This window comes from Rhinolophus sinicus, chromosome 16 (assembly GCF_057876585.1).
Source record: "Rhinolophus sinicus isolate RSI-liver-muscle chromosome 16, RSI-T2T, whole genome shotgun sequence".
Lineage (NCBI taxonomy): Eukaryota > Metazoa > Chordata > Mammalia > Chiroptera > Rhinolophidae > Rhinolophus > Rhinolophus sinicus.
The window spans coordinates 81,584,964-81,602,665 of NC_142516.1; the positions used below are offsets into that span (position 1 = coordinate 81,584,964).

Genomic DNA, 17,702 nt, shown 5'->3' on the forward strand with positions numbered 1-17,702 from the left:
TTCAGAAATGTTGGCAGTTATATTTTCTACTCAAATGTTAAGTTCTCATTTCCTTCTCTTGCCATTTTTACTTTAGCTAAAACTTCAAGTCCAATACAGAATGTTAGCAAGGATAACAAGTTCCCTTATTTTGTCAATGTCTTTAATGAAAATGCTTTAGTATTTCACCATTTAGTATAATGTTTGCTATACATTTCCAATAGATTTTTGTCAAGTTGGGGAAACTAATTTCCATGTTCAAACTGGTTTTTTAAAAAGATCACTCAGGCCACACTGTAGAAAATAGATTAGAAGGAAGCAAGGATATACTAGGGAATTACAGACCAATAACCCTTATGAATATAAAGATAAAAACCCTCAACAAAGTACTAGCAAGCCAAATCTAGTATATTAAAAGGTTTATGCACCATGACCAAGTAGAATTTATCCCAGGAATAAAAGGGTGATTCAGCATACAAAAATCAATCAAATACACCTCATTAACAGAATAAAGGAAGGCATTTTTTAAACCATGTGATCATCTCAACTGACGCAGAAAAAGCATTTGACAATATCCAACACGCTTTAACAATTTAAAAAAAAAACCAACCCTCAACTAGAAATAGAAGTGAACTTCCTCAGCCTGATAAAAGGCATTGATGAAAAGAAACCTATAATTAACATCATACTCAATGATGAAAAACTGAAAGTCTTCTTCTTAAGATAAGAAGCAAGACAAGGATGTCTGTTCTCACCACTTGTATTCAATGTTGCACTGGAGACTCTAGCCAAGGTAATTAGACAAGAAAGAAAGAAAGAAAAGGAGGGAGGGAGGGAGGGGGGGAGGGACGGAGGGGGGCGGGGGGAGGGGAGGGTGGAGAGAGAGAGAAAAGAAAGAAAGAGAGAGAGAGGGAGGGAGGGAGGGAGGGAGAGAGAAGGAAGGGAAGGGAAGGGAAGGGAAGGGAAGGGAAGGGAAGGGAAGGGAAGGGAAGGGAAGGGAAGGGAAGGAAAGGAAAGAAGGAAGGAAGGAAGAAGGAAAGAAAACGAAAAGAAAAAAGGCATCCAGATGGGGGGTAGGGGAATAAGTAACACTATTTCTATTGATAGATGATATGATCTTATATAGAGAAAATCCCAAAGAGTCCACCAAAAACTATTTGAGCTAATAAATGGACTCAGCAAAGTTACATGATATAAGTTCAATATACAAAATCAGGTGCATTTCTATATACTATCAGTAAACACTCCAAAAATGGATTAGGAAAACGACACCAAAAAGTATAGAGTACTTAGGAAGAAACTTAACCAAGAAAGTTCAAGACTGTACACTGAAAAGCTATAAAAAAAAAAAAATCATTGAAAGAAATTAAGGAAGACCTAAGAAAACAAAAAGATATCCCATGTTCATGGAAAATTTAATATTGTTAAGATGGCAATACTTCCCCAAATCATCTGCACATCTAAATTCCAACTTTTTTTTTTGCAGAAAGACTGACACTAAAATTCAAATTTAATTGCAAGGGACCCCAAATAGCCAAAACAATCTTAAAAAAAAAAAAAAAAAAAAAAAAAAAATATATATATATATATATATATATATATATATATTATGTTGAAAGACCTATTTGCAGGACTTAATTGGGAGACTTCCTGATTTCAAAACTTACTACAAAGCTACAGTAATCAAACAGGGTGATAGTGGCACAAAAATAAACATACAAATCAGTGAAATTTTAGAGTTCAGAAATAAGCACTTTTATTATGGTCAATTGATTTTAGACAAGGATATCAAGACTATTCAATGGTGAAAAAAATAGTCTTTTCAACACACAGTGGTGGGACACTAGCTATTCACCCACAGAAGAATGGAGTTGGACCCTTTCCTCACACCATATAACAAAAGTTACTCCAAAATGGATCTAAGACACAACTAACTGTAAGAGCCACAATACTTTTAAGAAGAAACACAGGTATAAATCTTCATGACCTTGAATTAGGCAACGGTGTCTTAATTATGACCAAAAAAAGCATAAGCAGCAAAAGAAAAAACTAGGTAAATCAGACGTCATCAAAATTACCATGAAAGTGAAAAAAACAACCCACAGAGTAGAAAATACTTGCAAATCATACATATGATATGGGGTTAATATCCAAATTATATAAGAAACCTTCCTACTCACAACAAAAAGGCAAACCCAATTGAGAAATGGGAAAGGGTCTAAATAGGTATTTCCCCAAAGGAAATATACAAATGCCCAATAATCCCATGAAATAATACTCAAATCATTTGTTATTAGAGAAATAAAAATCAAAAGCACAATGAGGTTATCACTTCACAACCAATAGAATGGTTATAACCAAAAAAAAAGGAAGAAGAAAACAAAAGGAACCACGTTGGCAAAGATGTGGAAAAATAGGAACCTTTGTATGCTGTTGGTGAAATTTTAAAATAGTGCAGCCACTGTGGAAAAGTTTAGTGGCTCTTCCAAAAAACTAAACATAAAATTACCAATGACCCAATGAGTCTACTCCTAGGTATCTACCCAAAAGAAATGAAAACATATGTTCAAACAAATAATTGTACACAAGTGTTCAGCAGCATTATTTGTAATATCCAAAAAGTAGAAACATACAAAATGTGGTGTGTAGATACAATGGAACATTATTCAGCCATAAAAAAAGAAATGAAGTACTGATAAACACTGTTAACATAAATGAACCCTGAAAACATTAGGCTGAAAGAAGCCAGACACCAAAGGCCACATATTGTTTTTATTCTATTTCTATGAAATATATAGTACAAGCAAATCCATAAAGACAGAAAGGAGATTAATGGTTTCTGAAAAGTGGGGCAGAGGGGAATGAGGAGGGACTGACTACGGGGTATGGATTTGTTTGGAGGTAATGAAAATATTCTGGAATTAGATAGTGGTGATGGTTGTACAACATGGTGAATAAACTAAAAACCACTGAATTGGACACTTGAAAAAACGGTAAATTCTCAGTTATGTAAATTTCATCTCATTTTCCAAAAAAAGGAAGAAAACGTATACTGGGGAAACCAACGAAGAGGCTACTGCAGAGGTCTAGATGAGGGATGACAGTACACAGGCTTTGGGCTGTGGAGTAGAGATGGGAAATAGATTGCTTCTGGAAACATGCTGAAGGTAGTATCAACATAACTATTATCAATATTATAAACCCTGTTTATTGTCAATCTATAAAGTATTGAACAATTGTAAGAGAACAAAATGTACTATCATAAACTTTGATGATGTAAACTAAAGTTACAAATAACAGAAATTGGGAGATAGAAGATAAAAGAAATATAACAGCAAACATTTTCTCATCTTACATCAAAAGGAGTCCAGGTACTATCCATAAAAACAATTATATAGGTAACAAAAATAAGAAAGACAGTGAATAAAATTAGCATTCATAGCAAAGACTCAAGAGATGTTTGAAGTCTTTACTTTTGATGAAAGGGCCTGAAAGTGAAGGGGTGGCACCCTTCCATAGTGCTTTTTTTTTCAATTTTTATCATGTACATATAATATATATGTGTGTATATATGTATATATATACACATACATATAATATATGTGTGTGTATATATATATATATATATACACGCATATATATATATATATATATATATATATTATTTTTCCATTAGAAATTGTGTAAACTTCAATAACTATGATTACTAACAAATCACATGTAATACACAAAGTACTGGAAACCACTGACAGAATAATAGCCAAATCTCAGAAACAACTTGGAAATTCATTAACAGATGATGACTGTAAATGGGGAAAACCCAAAACAATCAAATAAAAAACTACGACAAACAAAAGAGCATTCTTTAAAAGACATGAAATTAATATATCTAGAAATCACAGACTTCATGTAGGTAGGTCAGTAGGTAGGTAGGTAAGAAGGAAGGAAGGAAAGAAGGACGGAAGGAAGGAAAAGAAAGACAACCACTTAAAAGATATATTGAGAGAAAATACCCCATTTGTATGAACAACCAGAAAGGAGGCAGGGAGGATGAAGTGGGGGTACACTTAACATAAATGTGCAAATCCTACCAACAGCTACTTTAAAATCTCCCTAAACAAACAAAAGAAGTAGAATTGAACAAATGGAAACACATACCGTTTTTAGATAGAAAAAAAACAGTATCATAAATATTTCAAATTTATAAATTCAACATATTCCCAATAAAAAATTTACCAACAAGCCTTTTTCTAAAAACAGACATGAAGATTCCAAAATTCATGTGAAGAAATAACCATGCAGGAAGAGCCAAGAAAACAAAGAAAAAAGAAGAGCAAAGGTGAAGTAGGGAGTACATAACCCTACCATATACTAACTATTAAGACAGAACACAAAGCTTTAATCATAAAATAACAGAGAAGTACTACATCTATGGAGATGATTTTTTATCAACTTTAAGTATTAGGTAGTATGACTTAATGGATTCTTTTTTTTTTATTTTAATAAATTTTATTGGGGAATATTGGGAAACAGTGTGCTTCTCCAGGGCCCATCAGTTCCAAGTCCAGTCACCATTTTCAGTCTTTAGTTGCAGGGGGCACAGCCCATCATCCCATGCGGGAATTGAACCGGCAGCCTTGTGAAGAACTTGCGCTCTAACCAACTGAGACATACGGCCGCCCCACGGATTCTTTACTCAAGGTGCTATAATCCATTGCCATTATTACTTTTTAATGTTCAAATTATCCTATACGTATATGGCCAGTGGGAGCCCCTGTAAGTTTATGCCCTGACATGTTCCTTTTAGTATTTGAGCACTTCCTTGCTTTCTGACCAATGAAGACATTCCAGGCTCACCTATTACTTTCCCTGTTCCATACCTAAACTCAGCCATTTCTCTCGTAAGAGCCCTGGCTTCTTTCAGTGGGGCAACAGTATTTAGAAACCAAGAACTGGGCATTGGACAGAGCTAAGAAATACACACACACACAAACACACACACAATATACGTATGGTTTTTAGATTTATAAAAAATCGTAAGTTTATCCTGATAACTCCAATTATAATCCAACATAACAGGATTCTTCCTCACCTTCCCCAGTCCTATATTTGTATTTTCCCTCTTCTACCATAATGAAAAGACTGGCTCCCAAGAGCAACATATTTTTTCATTTGCTCTATCCTACAATAAAAACAAAATATATTCCAAATTATTGTGTCCAACCACTGCTAACAATAGACCTACTAAATAAATTTCAAGATTCTTTTTGACTTATATTTCTTAATTGATCTAAATGGTAGCAACTTATTCAAAATAATAATACAAACAATGTACTGGGTGCTTATAGCTCATGGAAAAGGGAAATGAATGACAGTAATGTTATAAGGGATGGAGGGAAGAAATAGAACACTAATTTATACTTTTACTAGCATGAAGTTACCACTTTATTTGAAGTGGTGCTATTTGAAAATGGATTTGGATTAGTTATAAACATACATTGCAAACACCAGGGCAACCAATAAAAATAAAATTTTTAAAGTATAATTGATGTGCTAAGAGAGGGCAGAAAATAGGCAGAAAAAGAGTAGAAGACAAAAATAAAACAAACCAAAAACAAGGAAGGTGAATAGAAAACAGTTACAAATATGGTTCATAATAATACAACTATTTCAACAACCACTTTAAGTATAAATGGTCTAAATACACAAATTGAAAAACAGAGACTGTCAGAGTGGATAAAATACAAGAACCAATTATGTGTTGTGTATGAGAATCCACATTAAACATAAAGACACAGACTGGTTAAAAGTAAAGGGATGGACAATGATAAACCATGCTAACACTAATAAAAGAAAACCTGGGGCCGGCCTGGTGGCTCAGGCGGTTGGAGCTCCGTGCTCCCAACGCCAAAGGCTACCAGTTCGATCCCCACATGGGCCAGTGGGCTCTCAACCACAAGGTTGCCGGTTCGACTCCTCGACTCCTGCAAGGGATGGTGGACCGCACCCCCTGCAACTAACAACTGCAACTGGACCTGGAGCTGAGCTGCACCCTCCACAACTGAGATTGAAAGGACAACAACTTGACTTGGAAAAGTCCTGGAAATACACACTGTTCCCCAATAACATCCTGTTCTTCCCCTTCCCTAATAATAATTTTTTTAAAAAAGTATACATCTTTAAAAAAAGGAAAGAAAAGGAAACCTGGAGTAGCTACATTAATTTCAGAGAAAGCAGATTTCAGAACAAGGAAGAGTCTCAGAGATAAAAGGGGGCATTAAATAATGCTAGAGGAGTCATTTCTCCCACAAAATGTAATAATCCATAATGCAAATGCACCTAATAATAGACCATCAAATTACATGAGTTAAAAACTGTTAGAATTGCAAGGAGAAACACAAGAATCCACTATCGTAGTTGATGATTTCAACACAGCTCTATCAGTTACTGGCAGATCCAGCACGCAGAAAATCAGGTAAGGGTATAGTTGAACTGAAAACTGCCAGCAGTCCATTAAATCGAACTGATTGCTAAATCTAATTGAATATAAAATACTTCATCCAACAACAGCAGAACAACACATTCCTCCCTAGCTCATATGGAATATGCTTTGTTCACCAAGACAAACCACATTCTGGGCCAAAACACACCATAACAAATTTTAAACAATATAAATCATATTGAAATTTGTTCTTAGATCACAATGGAAATAAACTAGAAGTCAGTAACAGAAAGACAGCTAGAAAATCCCAAAATACTTGGAGATTAAATAAGGTACTTCTAAATAACGCACACGTAAAAGAAGAAATGTCAAGAATAATTTAGAATATTTCTAAATAAATGAAAATACAACTTATCAAAATTTATGGAATACTGCAAAAGTAGTGCTTAGAGGAAATTTTACAGCATCGAATGCACAAATTAAGAAATGTCTACAATTGATCATCTAAGTTTCCACCTTAAGAAACCAGAACAAAAGCAAATTAAACCTAAAATAAGGGGGGGAGGAGTGAAAATCAGCAAAACACAATGAAATTTAAAATAGGAAATAAGTAGGAAAAAAATAATCAACAGTTGGTTCTTTAAAAAGATCAGAAAATTGATAAGCCTCTAACCAGGCCAACCATGAAAACAAGAGAGACTACAAATTATTATTATCAGAAATGAAAGAAGGGGGCCGGCCCGGTGGCTCAGGTGGTTAGAGCTCCATGCTCCTAACTCCAACGGCCGCTGGTTCGATTCCCACATGGGCCAGTGGGTTCTCAACCACAAGGCTGCTGGTTCAACTCCTCGACTCCCGCAAGGGATGGCGGGCTCTGCCCCCTGCAACTAAAATTGAACATGGCACCCTGAGCTGAGCTGCCGCTGAGCTCACGGATGGCTCAGTTGGTTGGAATGCATCCTCTCAACCACAAGGTTGCCAGTTCGACTCCTGCAAGAGATGGTGGGCTGTGCCCTCTGCAACTAGAAAATGGCAACTGGACCTGGAGCTGAGCTGCACCCTCCACAACTAAAACTGAAAGGACAACAACTTGATGCTGAATGGCACCCTCAACAACTAAGATTGAAAGGACAACAACTTGACTTGGAAATAAAGGCCTGGAAGTACACATGTTTCCCCAATAAAGTCCTGTTCCCCTTCCCCAATAATATCTTTAAAAAAAGGAAATGAAACAAGGGTCATCACTACTGAATCCTATATCATATGCATAATAAAAGAATATTATAAACAACTCTATGCCCATAAATTTGACAATTTAGATGGAATGGGCAAATTCTTTGAAAGACACAATACACCAGAACTCACACTAGAAATAAATTGAATAGGCCTATATCAATTAAAGAAATTGAATCAATAATAAGCTTCTACATCAGATGCTTTTACAGGTGAACATTAAAAAATAAAGTGATATAATTCCTCTACAATCTCTTCCAGGAAATAGAAGCTGAAGGAGCATTTGTAGTTCATTCTATGAAGCCAGTATTACTCTCATACCAAAACCAGAGACGTCACAAGAACAGAAAACTGAAGACCACTATCTCTCATGAACATAGAGGCAAAAATCTTCAACAAAATATTAGCAAATCAAATCTAGCAACGTATAAAAAGAATTATACACCAAAAGCAAGTGGGATTTATTCCAGGTACGCAAGACTGGTTCAATACTTGAAAATACATTAATGTAATCCATCACATCAACAGGTTAAACAAAAAAAGTCATACGATCACCTCAATCGATACAGAAAAAGCCCTTGACAAAATTCAGAATGATAAAACACTTAGACTATGAATAGATGGAAGCTACTTCAATTTGATAAACAGCATCTACAAAAAAACCCATAGCTAACATCATACTTAATGGTGAAAGACTGAATGCTTCCCCAAGAACAGGAACAAAACAAGAATTCTGGTCTTGATACTTTTATTAAACACTATATAATGGAGGTTCCAACCAGAGAGATTAGACAAGAGAAAGAAATAAAGGACAGCCAGATTGGAAAAGAAGTAAAATTACCTGTATTTGCAAATGTCATGATCTGTATATAGTAAATATTAAGAAATCCACTAAAAACCTATGAGAAAAAATAAGCAACTTCAGTAAAGTTGCACGACACAATATCAACATACAATAATAACCGTATTACTATACATTAGCAATGAACAATCTGAAAAGAAACAATTCCATTTACGACAGCATCCAAAAAGAGTAGTAAATTTAACAAATGAAGTGCAAGCCTTGTACACTGAAAACTATTAATACACTGTTAAATAGAAAAATATTCCACGTTCACTGACAGGAAAACTTAACATTGTTAAGATGGCAATTTTCCCCAAATTGATGTACCTATTCAATGCAATCCCTACCAAAATCCCAGTTGAGTTTCTTGAAGAAATCCACAAGCTAATCCTATAATTCATGTGGTAATGCAAGAGTCTATAATAGAGAAAACACTCTTAAAAAAGAACAGAAGTTGGAGAACTCACACAAGCCAAATCAAACGTTACTACAAAGCTACAGTAATCAAACAGTATGTATGGTACTAGCATCAAGACAGACATGTAGATAAATGGGACATAACTGAAAGTCCAGAAATAAACTCTTATTTATGGTCAATTAATTTTCAACAAGGGTACCAACACAATTCAGTGGTGAAAAAACAGTCTTTTCAAGAAATAATGCTGTTGGAGCGGCCAGATGGCTCAGTTGGTTAGAGCGCCAGCTCTGAACAAGGCTGCTCGTTCAATTCCAACATGGGATGGTGAGCTGTGCCCCCTGCAACTAAAGACTGAAAACAGTGACTGGACCTGGAGCTGAACTGTGTCCTCCACAACTAGGTTGAAGGACAACTACTTGGAGCCGATGGGCCCTGGATAAACACACTGTTCCCCAATATTCCCCAATAAAATTTATTAAAAAAAAGAAAGAATGCTGGGTGCTCGCTTCGGCAGCACATATAATAAAATTGGAACGATACAGAGATTAGCATGGCCCCTATGCAAGGATGACATGCAAATTCGTGAAGCGTTCCATATTTTTTTTAGTGGCTACCAGAGGGTAAGGGGGGAGGAGGGTGGGAGATGAGGGTAAAGGGGATCAAATATATGGTGATGGAAGGAGAACTAACTGGGTGGTGAACACACAGTGTGATATGTAGATGATGTAATACAGAATTGTACACCTGAAATCTATGTAACTTTACTAACAATTGTCACCCCAATACAGTTTAATTAAGAAAAAAGAAAGATATAATGCTGGGACTCTGGATATCCACAAGCAAAAGAATGAAGTTAACCTCTTACCTCACACCATATACAAAAACTAACTCAAAATGGATCACAGAAACAAGTATAAGAGCTAAAACCATAAAACTCTTAGAAGAAAACAGGTATAAATCTTTGTGACCTTAGATTAGACAATTTTCTTAGATATGAACCAAACGCACAGCAACAAAAGAAATACATAAATTAAACCACATCAAAATTAAACATTTAGGCTCTTCAAAATACACCATTAAGAAAGTGAAAAGACTCACAGTAACTGAAAAAATTAAATTTTTAAAAAAGTAAAAAGACAAGACCACACAATAGGAGAAAATATTTGCAAATCAAGTATCTGATCAGGGATTTGTAAGCAGAATGTAAAAAGAACTCTTTCAATTCAACAAAAAAAGGGCAAACAACCCAATTAAAAAATAGGCATAGGTATGAAGAAGACATTTCTCTAAAAAAGATATACAAATGGCCAATATGCACAAGAAGATACTCAAAATCATTAACCATTAGGCAAATTCAAATCAAAGCCACAATGAGATACCACTTCATAAGCACCAGGATGGCTAGAATCAAAAACACGAACAATAACAAGTACTGGTCAGGATGTGAAGAAATTGGAGCCCTCATACCTTACTGATGGGAGTGTAAATTGCTACAGCCACTTTGGAAAAGTTCCATAGTCCCTCAAAATGTTAATCACAAGTCACCATATGACTCAGAAATTCCACTCCAAAGTAGAAATGAAAACAGATGTTTGCAAATTTTCTACATGAATATCCTAAGCAGCATTGTTCACAATATCCAAAAAGTGGCAACGACCCAAATATACACCAATGATGAATAAAATGTAGTCTATCCATACAATGGAATATTATTCAGCCATAAAAAGAAATGAAGTACTTACTATACATGCTACAACATGGATGAACCTTGAAAACATGATGCTGAGTGAAGGAAGCCACCAAAGACCACATATTATTTGATTGTTTTATATGAAATGTTCAGAGTAGAGAAATCTATTGAGGACTGCTAAAGATAGTAAAGTTTCTTTTTGCATTGATAAAAATGTTCTAGGGGGTGGCTGGATGGCTCAGTTGGTTAGAGCACAAGCTCTGAGCAACAAGGTTGCTGGTTCGATTCCCACATGGGCCAGTGAGCTGTGCCCTCCACAACTAGATTGAAGACAGCGAGCTGCCAAATGGGCAGCCGGATGGCTCAGTGGGTTAGAGCACGAGCTCTTAACAAGGTTGCTGGTTCAATTCCGACATGGGATGGTGGGCTGCGCCCCCAGCAAGTAAAGACTGAAAATGGCGACTGGACTTGGAGCTGATGGGCCCTGGAGAAACACAAAACACTCTGGTTCTAATATTCCCCAATAAAAATTTTTTAAAAAAAAGTTCTAAAATTGGATTGTGGTGATGGTTACACAACTTTGTAAATACACTAAAAACAATTGTACATTTTTATTTTTATGGCATGTGAATTATACCTCAATAAAAGATTTAAAATAATTCAAATGCCATAAAATATATAAAATATTTTTAAAACATGAAAAAAAACACGGAAGGAATCAACCTGTTAAAAAATGGAAAGCAGTAGGTATAAGACCAGCTAGCAGACCTCTGCCTAGTCCACCTGAGAGATGTTGGCTTGGACAAAAATGTCTCTGGTAAAGAAGAACCCAGAGGAAAGTGGAAAGGTTTCAGACTCCTGGGAAGACTTGATAATCTAGATGTGAACAAGGGGGAAGGAGCGGATATCAAGGCTGACTTGCACTATGCATTCACTTGTTTGCTCTGCTTCGGCCAGCAGTTGTTCCAACAAGGTTCACAAAGGTGATCTGTGAAATGGGTCATAATTACCAGGAGAAGCTTGCCAGACTGGGGGAAGAGGAAGGGAGAGGTCATTCCAGATCCATGCAAAGCAGGCAAAGGCAAAGCTAGGTGTGGCTGAAGGGAGACGGATGGACTGTGAAGGCCTGCCAGCTGTGAGGACCTGCAAGCCAACAAGGAGCCACGAGAGGTTTTTCACTGAGCAGAGAAGTGATTCTTGGCCTCGAGAAAAGGTAACCCCAGCACCAGTGTGAATAAACTGGGAAGGAGAATGACTGGAAACCAGCTGACTTAAAGAGGCCATTGCCCAAGACCAAGAGAGACCTTTGCAAACTATGACCAGGACTAACCAGGCTGGACAACAATGCAAGAAAAAACCCACTCAAGGAACCGGTTATGTACCTGTGCCTCCACAACATAGTACACAGAAGGAACCCAGATAACAGAGGAGGGCTGCAGTATTCTGCACTCACCCACCTCCACCAACCTAAGGAGGCATACAGGGCAGGGAGCAGTTTGGGGCTCCTCTGCCCCAGAGGGAGCTTATACTCCTTGCAGAGTGCTCAGAGCCCCATTCTAGACTCGCCTCTATGAGAAGCAAAGGCACCAGGGAGACTCCTTCAGCTGCAGTATCCTTGACCTCATGGTTCTCTTTGCAATGCTTATCGCTGGTTTGGGAGTAAAGCAAAACAAAGCATGCCTAGTCAGCTAAGTGTGCACTGTCATTCCTGCCCATCCTCAAAGGAAGCTGGGTCAATTTTCTTAGAAACCGTGATGTCCTAATACCTTATTTTTATAGATTATTTCAGGCAACTGAAAACATCTGAATTTCTTAGATTGTCTTGTATGTTCTGATTTCTTCTGATTCTAATTTAAGGAATTTCCAGGTATTTTATGAAAATTTATTTTCTATTTGCATTCATTTAAGTCATAAAGATGAAAAAAATACAGAACACGGTGCATATTACTAGCTGTCCTTGCAATCCCTTTGTATCTAATGTACTGTAGGCACACCTACCGGTATGTAATAGAAATTCCAGCGAGACTAAGCTTACCAAAAAGATGGTGGCATTCAAGGCTCTAATCACTCCAGTGCCAATCTATTTTCCAGCTGAATTTCTCAATATTCTGCCTGTCATGCCACACTACTGCCACACTTTCCTTCTATTTCCCAAAAACACCACACATGTTCACACTGCATGCCTTGTCTTTGTCTGAAATAATAAACAAACAAATAACAAATGAAATAACTCATCATATTCCAGAGCACCCACTGTTAGCTAGATACTAGTAGGCAATTTACATTACTATCTAACCTTCACAGCAGCCAGACAGTATTATTTTCCCTATTTTACACATGAGAAAGTTGAGGCACAGAGAAGTTTGCCTAAGAACACTGACTAATATCAAATGCCATTGTCTAGTTAAGGAATACCATGGAACCTGTTTTATCTGGCAAAACCCTAACCTAACCCTCGGAACCTCCTGTCTCAAGTCTTCCAATCTCACCAAGTAGCCCATTACATGTTCCTTGGGGTTATTATGGTCCTTTGCGCACCAAACCTTTTTTAAGTGAGCACAGACATAATCACCAGTGTCTTCCTCACTGTACTAGTGTTACGAGATGGTGGGCCCTCCTCAGCGCAGTGTCCAGGTTCTTGGTGACTCGAGCAAATTGAATGATACCAGATACCGAGGTAAAGTTTTGTAGTGAAGGAGCTCTCCCATGTCACTAGGAGCCGTTTAAAGGCAGCAATGATGACTTAACTCATTTTGCACTTGTGCTTGAGACGATAGGCGCTAAGTAACTGCATGTCAAAATTAAATAACTGGTCCCCTAGCAAACTGCTACTACACCTTTTGTGACCCCTTTACCGTTTCCCCAGGCGGCAAGTGAAAGGAATATAGCTTAACTGTAATCTCTCAAAAATGACACAGACCCTCTTTCACAGCCTTCCCCCCACTGTACTGTATTGCTAGTGCCTCCTTCTCCTCCCACGGTAGGTAGTAGCTCAAGGGCAAGATCAATATCATTCACAGTTGTGTCCCCAGAGCTCAGCACGGTAACCGGAAGATTAAGAAAAACCAAATGCTCAAAATCGTTTTACTGAAGTGGAATAGTCCCCCAAAACTAACTTTCTAATATAAAATGGACAAGGGAAAAAGCTGTTCCAGCTGAACAGCTTAAATTTAAGATTCTTCAGAATAGTTAAGTGCATTCTGGAGCTTCTAAAACTCTACCCCTGACATCGGAGGTAACAGAAAGCAATTACAGGGCAGGAAGAAAACCTGGAAATGAACATCACACACAGCGTTTACTGATCGAAAAATGAGGGCGTTAAGAAGCTGTATTTCTGTCTTCGGTGCTGAGTGGGGCCACTTTTACAGGTAAGCTGCTCCGTAATACACCTTCAGGCACTGAGAGCGCTAAATACCTACTAGCTGCAATGCTGCGGTGGGGGAGGGGAGGGGCCTCGACCCCCGCCGCTCAGCAGACACTGACGTCAGCCCCGACACTCGACCTCCCGACCCCTTCCTAAGACCGGCGGCCGTAGGCGTCGCGCGACTAACCTCGGTTCTCCTCTTCCAGGTACCGCACCCGCAGCTCGTCCTCCGACTTCACCTCAGAGCTGTAGCCCCGCCGCAGCGCCGCCCCCTCGGCCGCCGGCGCCCAGCCCCGAGCCCACATCGCCGGGCTGACCCGCGCGCCCGCCAAGGACCGGTGCAGCCTCCACCCAGGGACGAGCGGCGCACAGCAAGCGGCCACCAAGCGGGCACGGCTGGCCTGCAAGGTGCCCAATGCCCCAGGTGCCGCTGCCGCCGCCATATTGTCTGTTTACGGCGTGGGCCTGCGGCTGCCGCCCCACCCCCGCCGTGCGCGAGCCACCAAGCACGCCAGGGCCCCGCCCCAAGCCTCACTGTCACGCCAGGCCCCGCCCTGCAGCCTCGCTCTCGCTCCAGGCCCCGCCCCCGCCGACTCACCTCCCCAGGCCCGGTGACTGAGTGTTGCAGGTCTTGCTTGCTCCCACCACCCGTTCCTGGCACCGGTTCTAATGGATGTCCATCAAAGACAACGACAAAGTAGTTTTCCAAGACTGTGGAGTAGTTTAGGGGAACATGTTATATAAGAACTACCCGGAGGGAGTCGCTTCCCCGCACCCCTGGGCTATGCTCTGGAGTCCTGTGTTAGCTGCAAGGTGCACGGTCTTCAGGTTTGGCTGACAGTGTAGCAGCTCTGCAGGGGCCCTGGTTTACTCAGGTACCTGAGAGCCACAGGTTACCGGTTAAACTTGCCTATAAACATACCTGATGCTTACTATGTGGAGTTCAGGAAGGGGTGAAAACAGCCAATAACAAGGGTCCTCAGACCACTGACTCAAGCTGGTGAGAAGGCCCTGCCTGGAATCAAAAGTCCCAGTAAGACGCCATCATCTTCACGAAAGGGTATCAGCCAACCCCTATGACCAGGAGGGATTTAGAGCTGAAGGCTCTTTCCTCAACCAGAAACGCAAAATAACAACTTAGTGTTTAGGTGTTCATCAAAGCGCATTGTTTATACATAATGTTCTCCTAGCTGGCTTTTATCAAATCTCAACTAAGAAAAGCTGTGTTTAGGGATATTGTTTGAAAAACATGCTGCTTTGAGCATGATCCCACTACCACACAAATTTCTGCCATTGAACACTGACTACATTTTTGAGTCCTAAGCAAAACTCCTTTTGATGTTACACCCTCAGCTTTTCTCCAAAGTGGAAAGAAAAGCCAGCTGAGTTCCATGACTGCATCTGCAGTGGGTATGTTGTTGAGAGTACCTTTTATCCGATCTTCTGTAAAATGCCACTTGTGAAATTTCTTTTAAAGTTTAGGACAAGGAAAAACTTTGCTTCCTCTTGTATCTTTCCCCTTTTCTGATACTCATGTGCACTTTAACTGCTAGGAAACAGAATTTTATTTACTCAACTGTTGCAATTATTGCAACTATTTAATTACTATTTACTTGTATTAGTTGCTACTTGTTTTAATATCTTTATGTTGGCTCATCAATAGATTGTAAATTCAAATAAAGGAGTAACAGAACGCTGGATACAGTGCTATTTAAAATATTAATAATATAACTTCAGAAAATACAAGTGATTGATTAGGACAACTGCAGAATAATAATCATTGATTGTTTGGGTTATATTAGAAATCAGAGTAAGAAGGACTGCCTATGGTTTTGATGGGCATACAGCCTGATTGTAAAACGCAGGGTAGAGAGACACTAGCTCCTTCCCTAACAGTTGTGACTCTGGTCCTTATTAAAAGCAGTCATGAAGACATCCCGAATGAAGAAAATTGATTCTTAAAACTTAATGTAAATAACAAACATCACCATGACCATTACAACTTGTCAGGAGTGACAACTAATAAGAGAATTGCCAAACATCAGGTCAGACAGACAGGGCTTTGGATCTCACCTCCATAGCTACTTCACTTTGGGACATCCATAAATTACATAAATACTCTGTGCTTCCATTTTTTCATTTGCAAAGTAGCTGGTGTGATATCTACTTCACCTCACAAATTCTTTAATTTCTTCATCTATGAAATGGGAAGGACTATATCCATGTTACATGATTGATGAGATAATTGTGTAAAACACTAGGCACCAGGAAATGAGAACAGAATAGATAATAGTGTATACCATTTATCAACTTCTTAATCTATTCCAAACATTTAGGTATGTTATTTTATTTAATGTTCAGAAAACTCTGATGTTGGTATTATTTTCCCAATTTTGCAAATGAGAACACTGAGATTAAGTTACCTACCAAATTCTGCAGCTAATAAGTCATGAAGCTGGAATTTGAACATTGATATATCTGACTCCAATTCCCCATGTTCTTAATCACTGTTTTGCATTACCTCTCAATAAATGTTGAGGTGTCCAATAAATTTTAATTCCCTTTAGTTCCTTTCTACTTTTCAGTAAAAGATGTGAGCCAGGAAAAAAGAGTGTGAGCCAGGAACAATGAATATTAGTTTGGCAGCAGAAGTTGGGGCTGGTGTTTGTGATATTCAATACTATTACTATTACTACCATCTGTTTACAGGATTTGGGACCCTTGCTTCTAGCCAGCTCTCAGCTAACAGTCTTTTTGATCTGCCACACCTTTGACGTTTTCCTAATGCTTACTTCCATGTAATATTAAATGGGTGCAATACAGGATGACCAACACTGAGCTCCTGGAATACAGCCAGCCTGAATGGCAGAAGCCGCCCCTCCTAGAGCACAGCTCTGTGCACAGAACACATACCAGGGCATAGGTGTCACTGGTAAAATGAAACGCCAACATTTTTTTTACATGCATTTATTTTATTCTATTCACACTGTACAATTGTTAAACAACCTACAAAAAGTACAAAAGCCTAATCCATTTTCCAAAACCAGGTCAGAGTGAAGGTGCAAAAGAGGAACAGTACAGTAAGTGACAAGAAGAGTTTGGGTGCCCACTACAATGGAGAGACAAAATAACATAGCAAATACGATGTGAAGAATAAAGCAAAACTCTGGGGTTTTTGAAACAATGAGAGTATATTTTAAAACTGTTTTGCCAGAAACAATCAGCGAGAAAGTAGTATATTAGTGTAATGGTTGGGCCGCTGTATCAGAGACAGCCATGAATGGAACAGCTTGAACAAGAAAGAATGTTAACAGTCCAGCTGCAGTAAGATAGCTCTGCCATCTTAAACATGGGCTTCCATTTCTGGGTCTAAAATGGTTCCTCCTGGCCACCAACAATACTGAAAAGATGAGGGGAGTACCCAGTTCTATCACAGGGAAGACCTAGAAATGACTCATATTCCTATGACTACAGGCCACACCCAGTAGCAAAGGAGGCCTAAAAGTGTAACCTTGTGCAGGACAAACATACACCTCGCTACAATTCTATGACTGCGTACAAAGGGATTACAGATATTTCAGAACACAATCTGCCACACTCCTTTTTTTTAGACGTTTATCATTTATATCCCTCACACTGTGTGAACTCCCCCACCCCCTGCCACACTCTTTTGATTTTTCACTTTTAAGCGAAAACTTTTGTGAATCCTAAGGTAAGAGTTCACAGCCCTAT

The 17,702-nt window shown here is 38.7% G+C and overlaps 1 protein-coding gene and 1 non-coding gene across 7 annotated transcripts in view; one reads left to right on the forward strand and one right to left on the reverse strand.

Moving 5' to 3' along the window:
* AUH (AU RNA binding methylglutaconyl-CoA hydratase) overlaps positions 1 to 14,475 on the reverse strand; it is a 165,348-nt gene extending 150,873 nt beyond the window's left edge. For 2 of the 6 annotated variants that reach the window (XM_074330196.2, XM_074330195.2), the window contains exon 1: positions 14,158 to 14,467. In XM_074330196.2, coding sequence (XP_074186297.1) covers positions 14,158 to 14,413 — 256 coding nt within the window. In that variant the 5' untranslated portion in view covers positions 14,414 to 14,467. Of the gene's footprint in view, positions 1 to 14,157 lie in introns of all 6 variants that reach the window. The other 4 variants (XM_074330194.2, XM_074330193.2, XM_019713877.3 and 1 more) reach the window with 3 other exon arrangements.
* LOC141571472 (U6 spliceosomal RNA) lies at positions 9,415 to 9,518 on the forward strand. The gene has a single exon (XR_012496200.1). It is a non-coding gene; the product is annotated as a U6 spliceosomal RNA (small nuclear RNA).
* Positions 14,476 to 17,702: the final 3,227 nt, after the last annotated feature.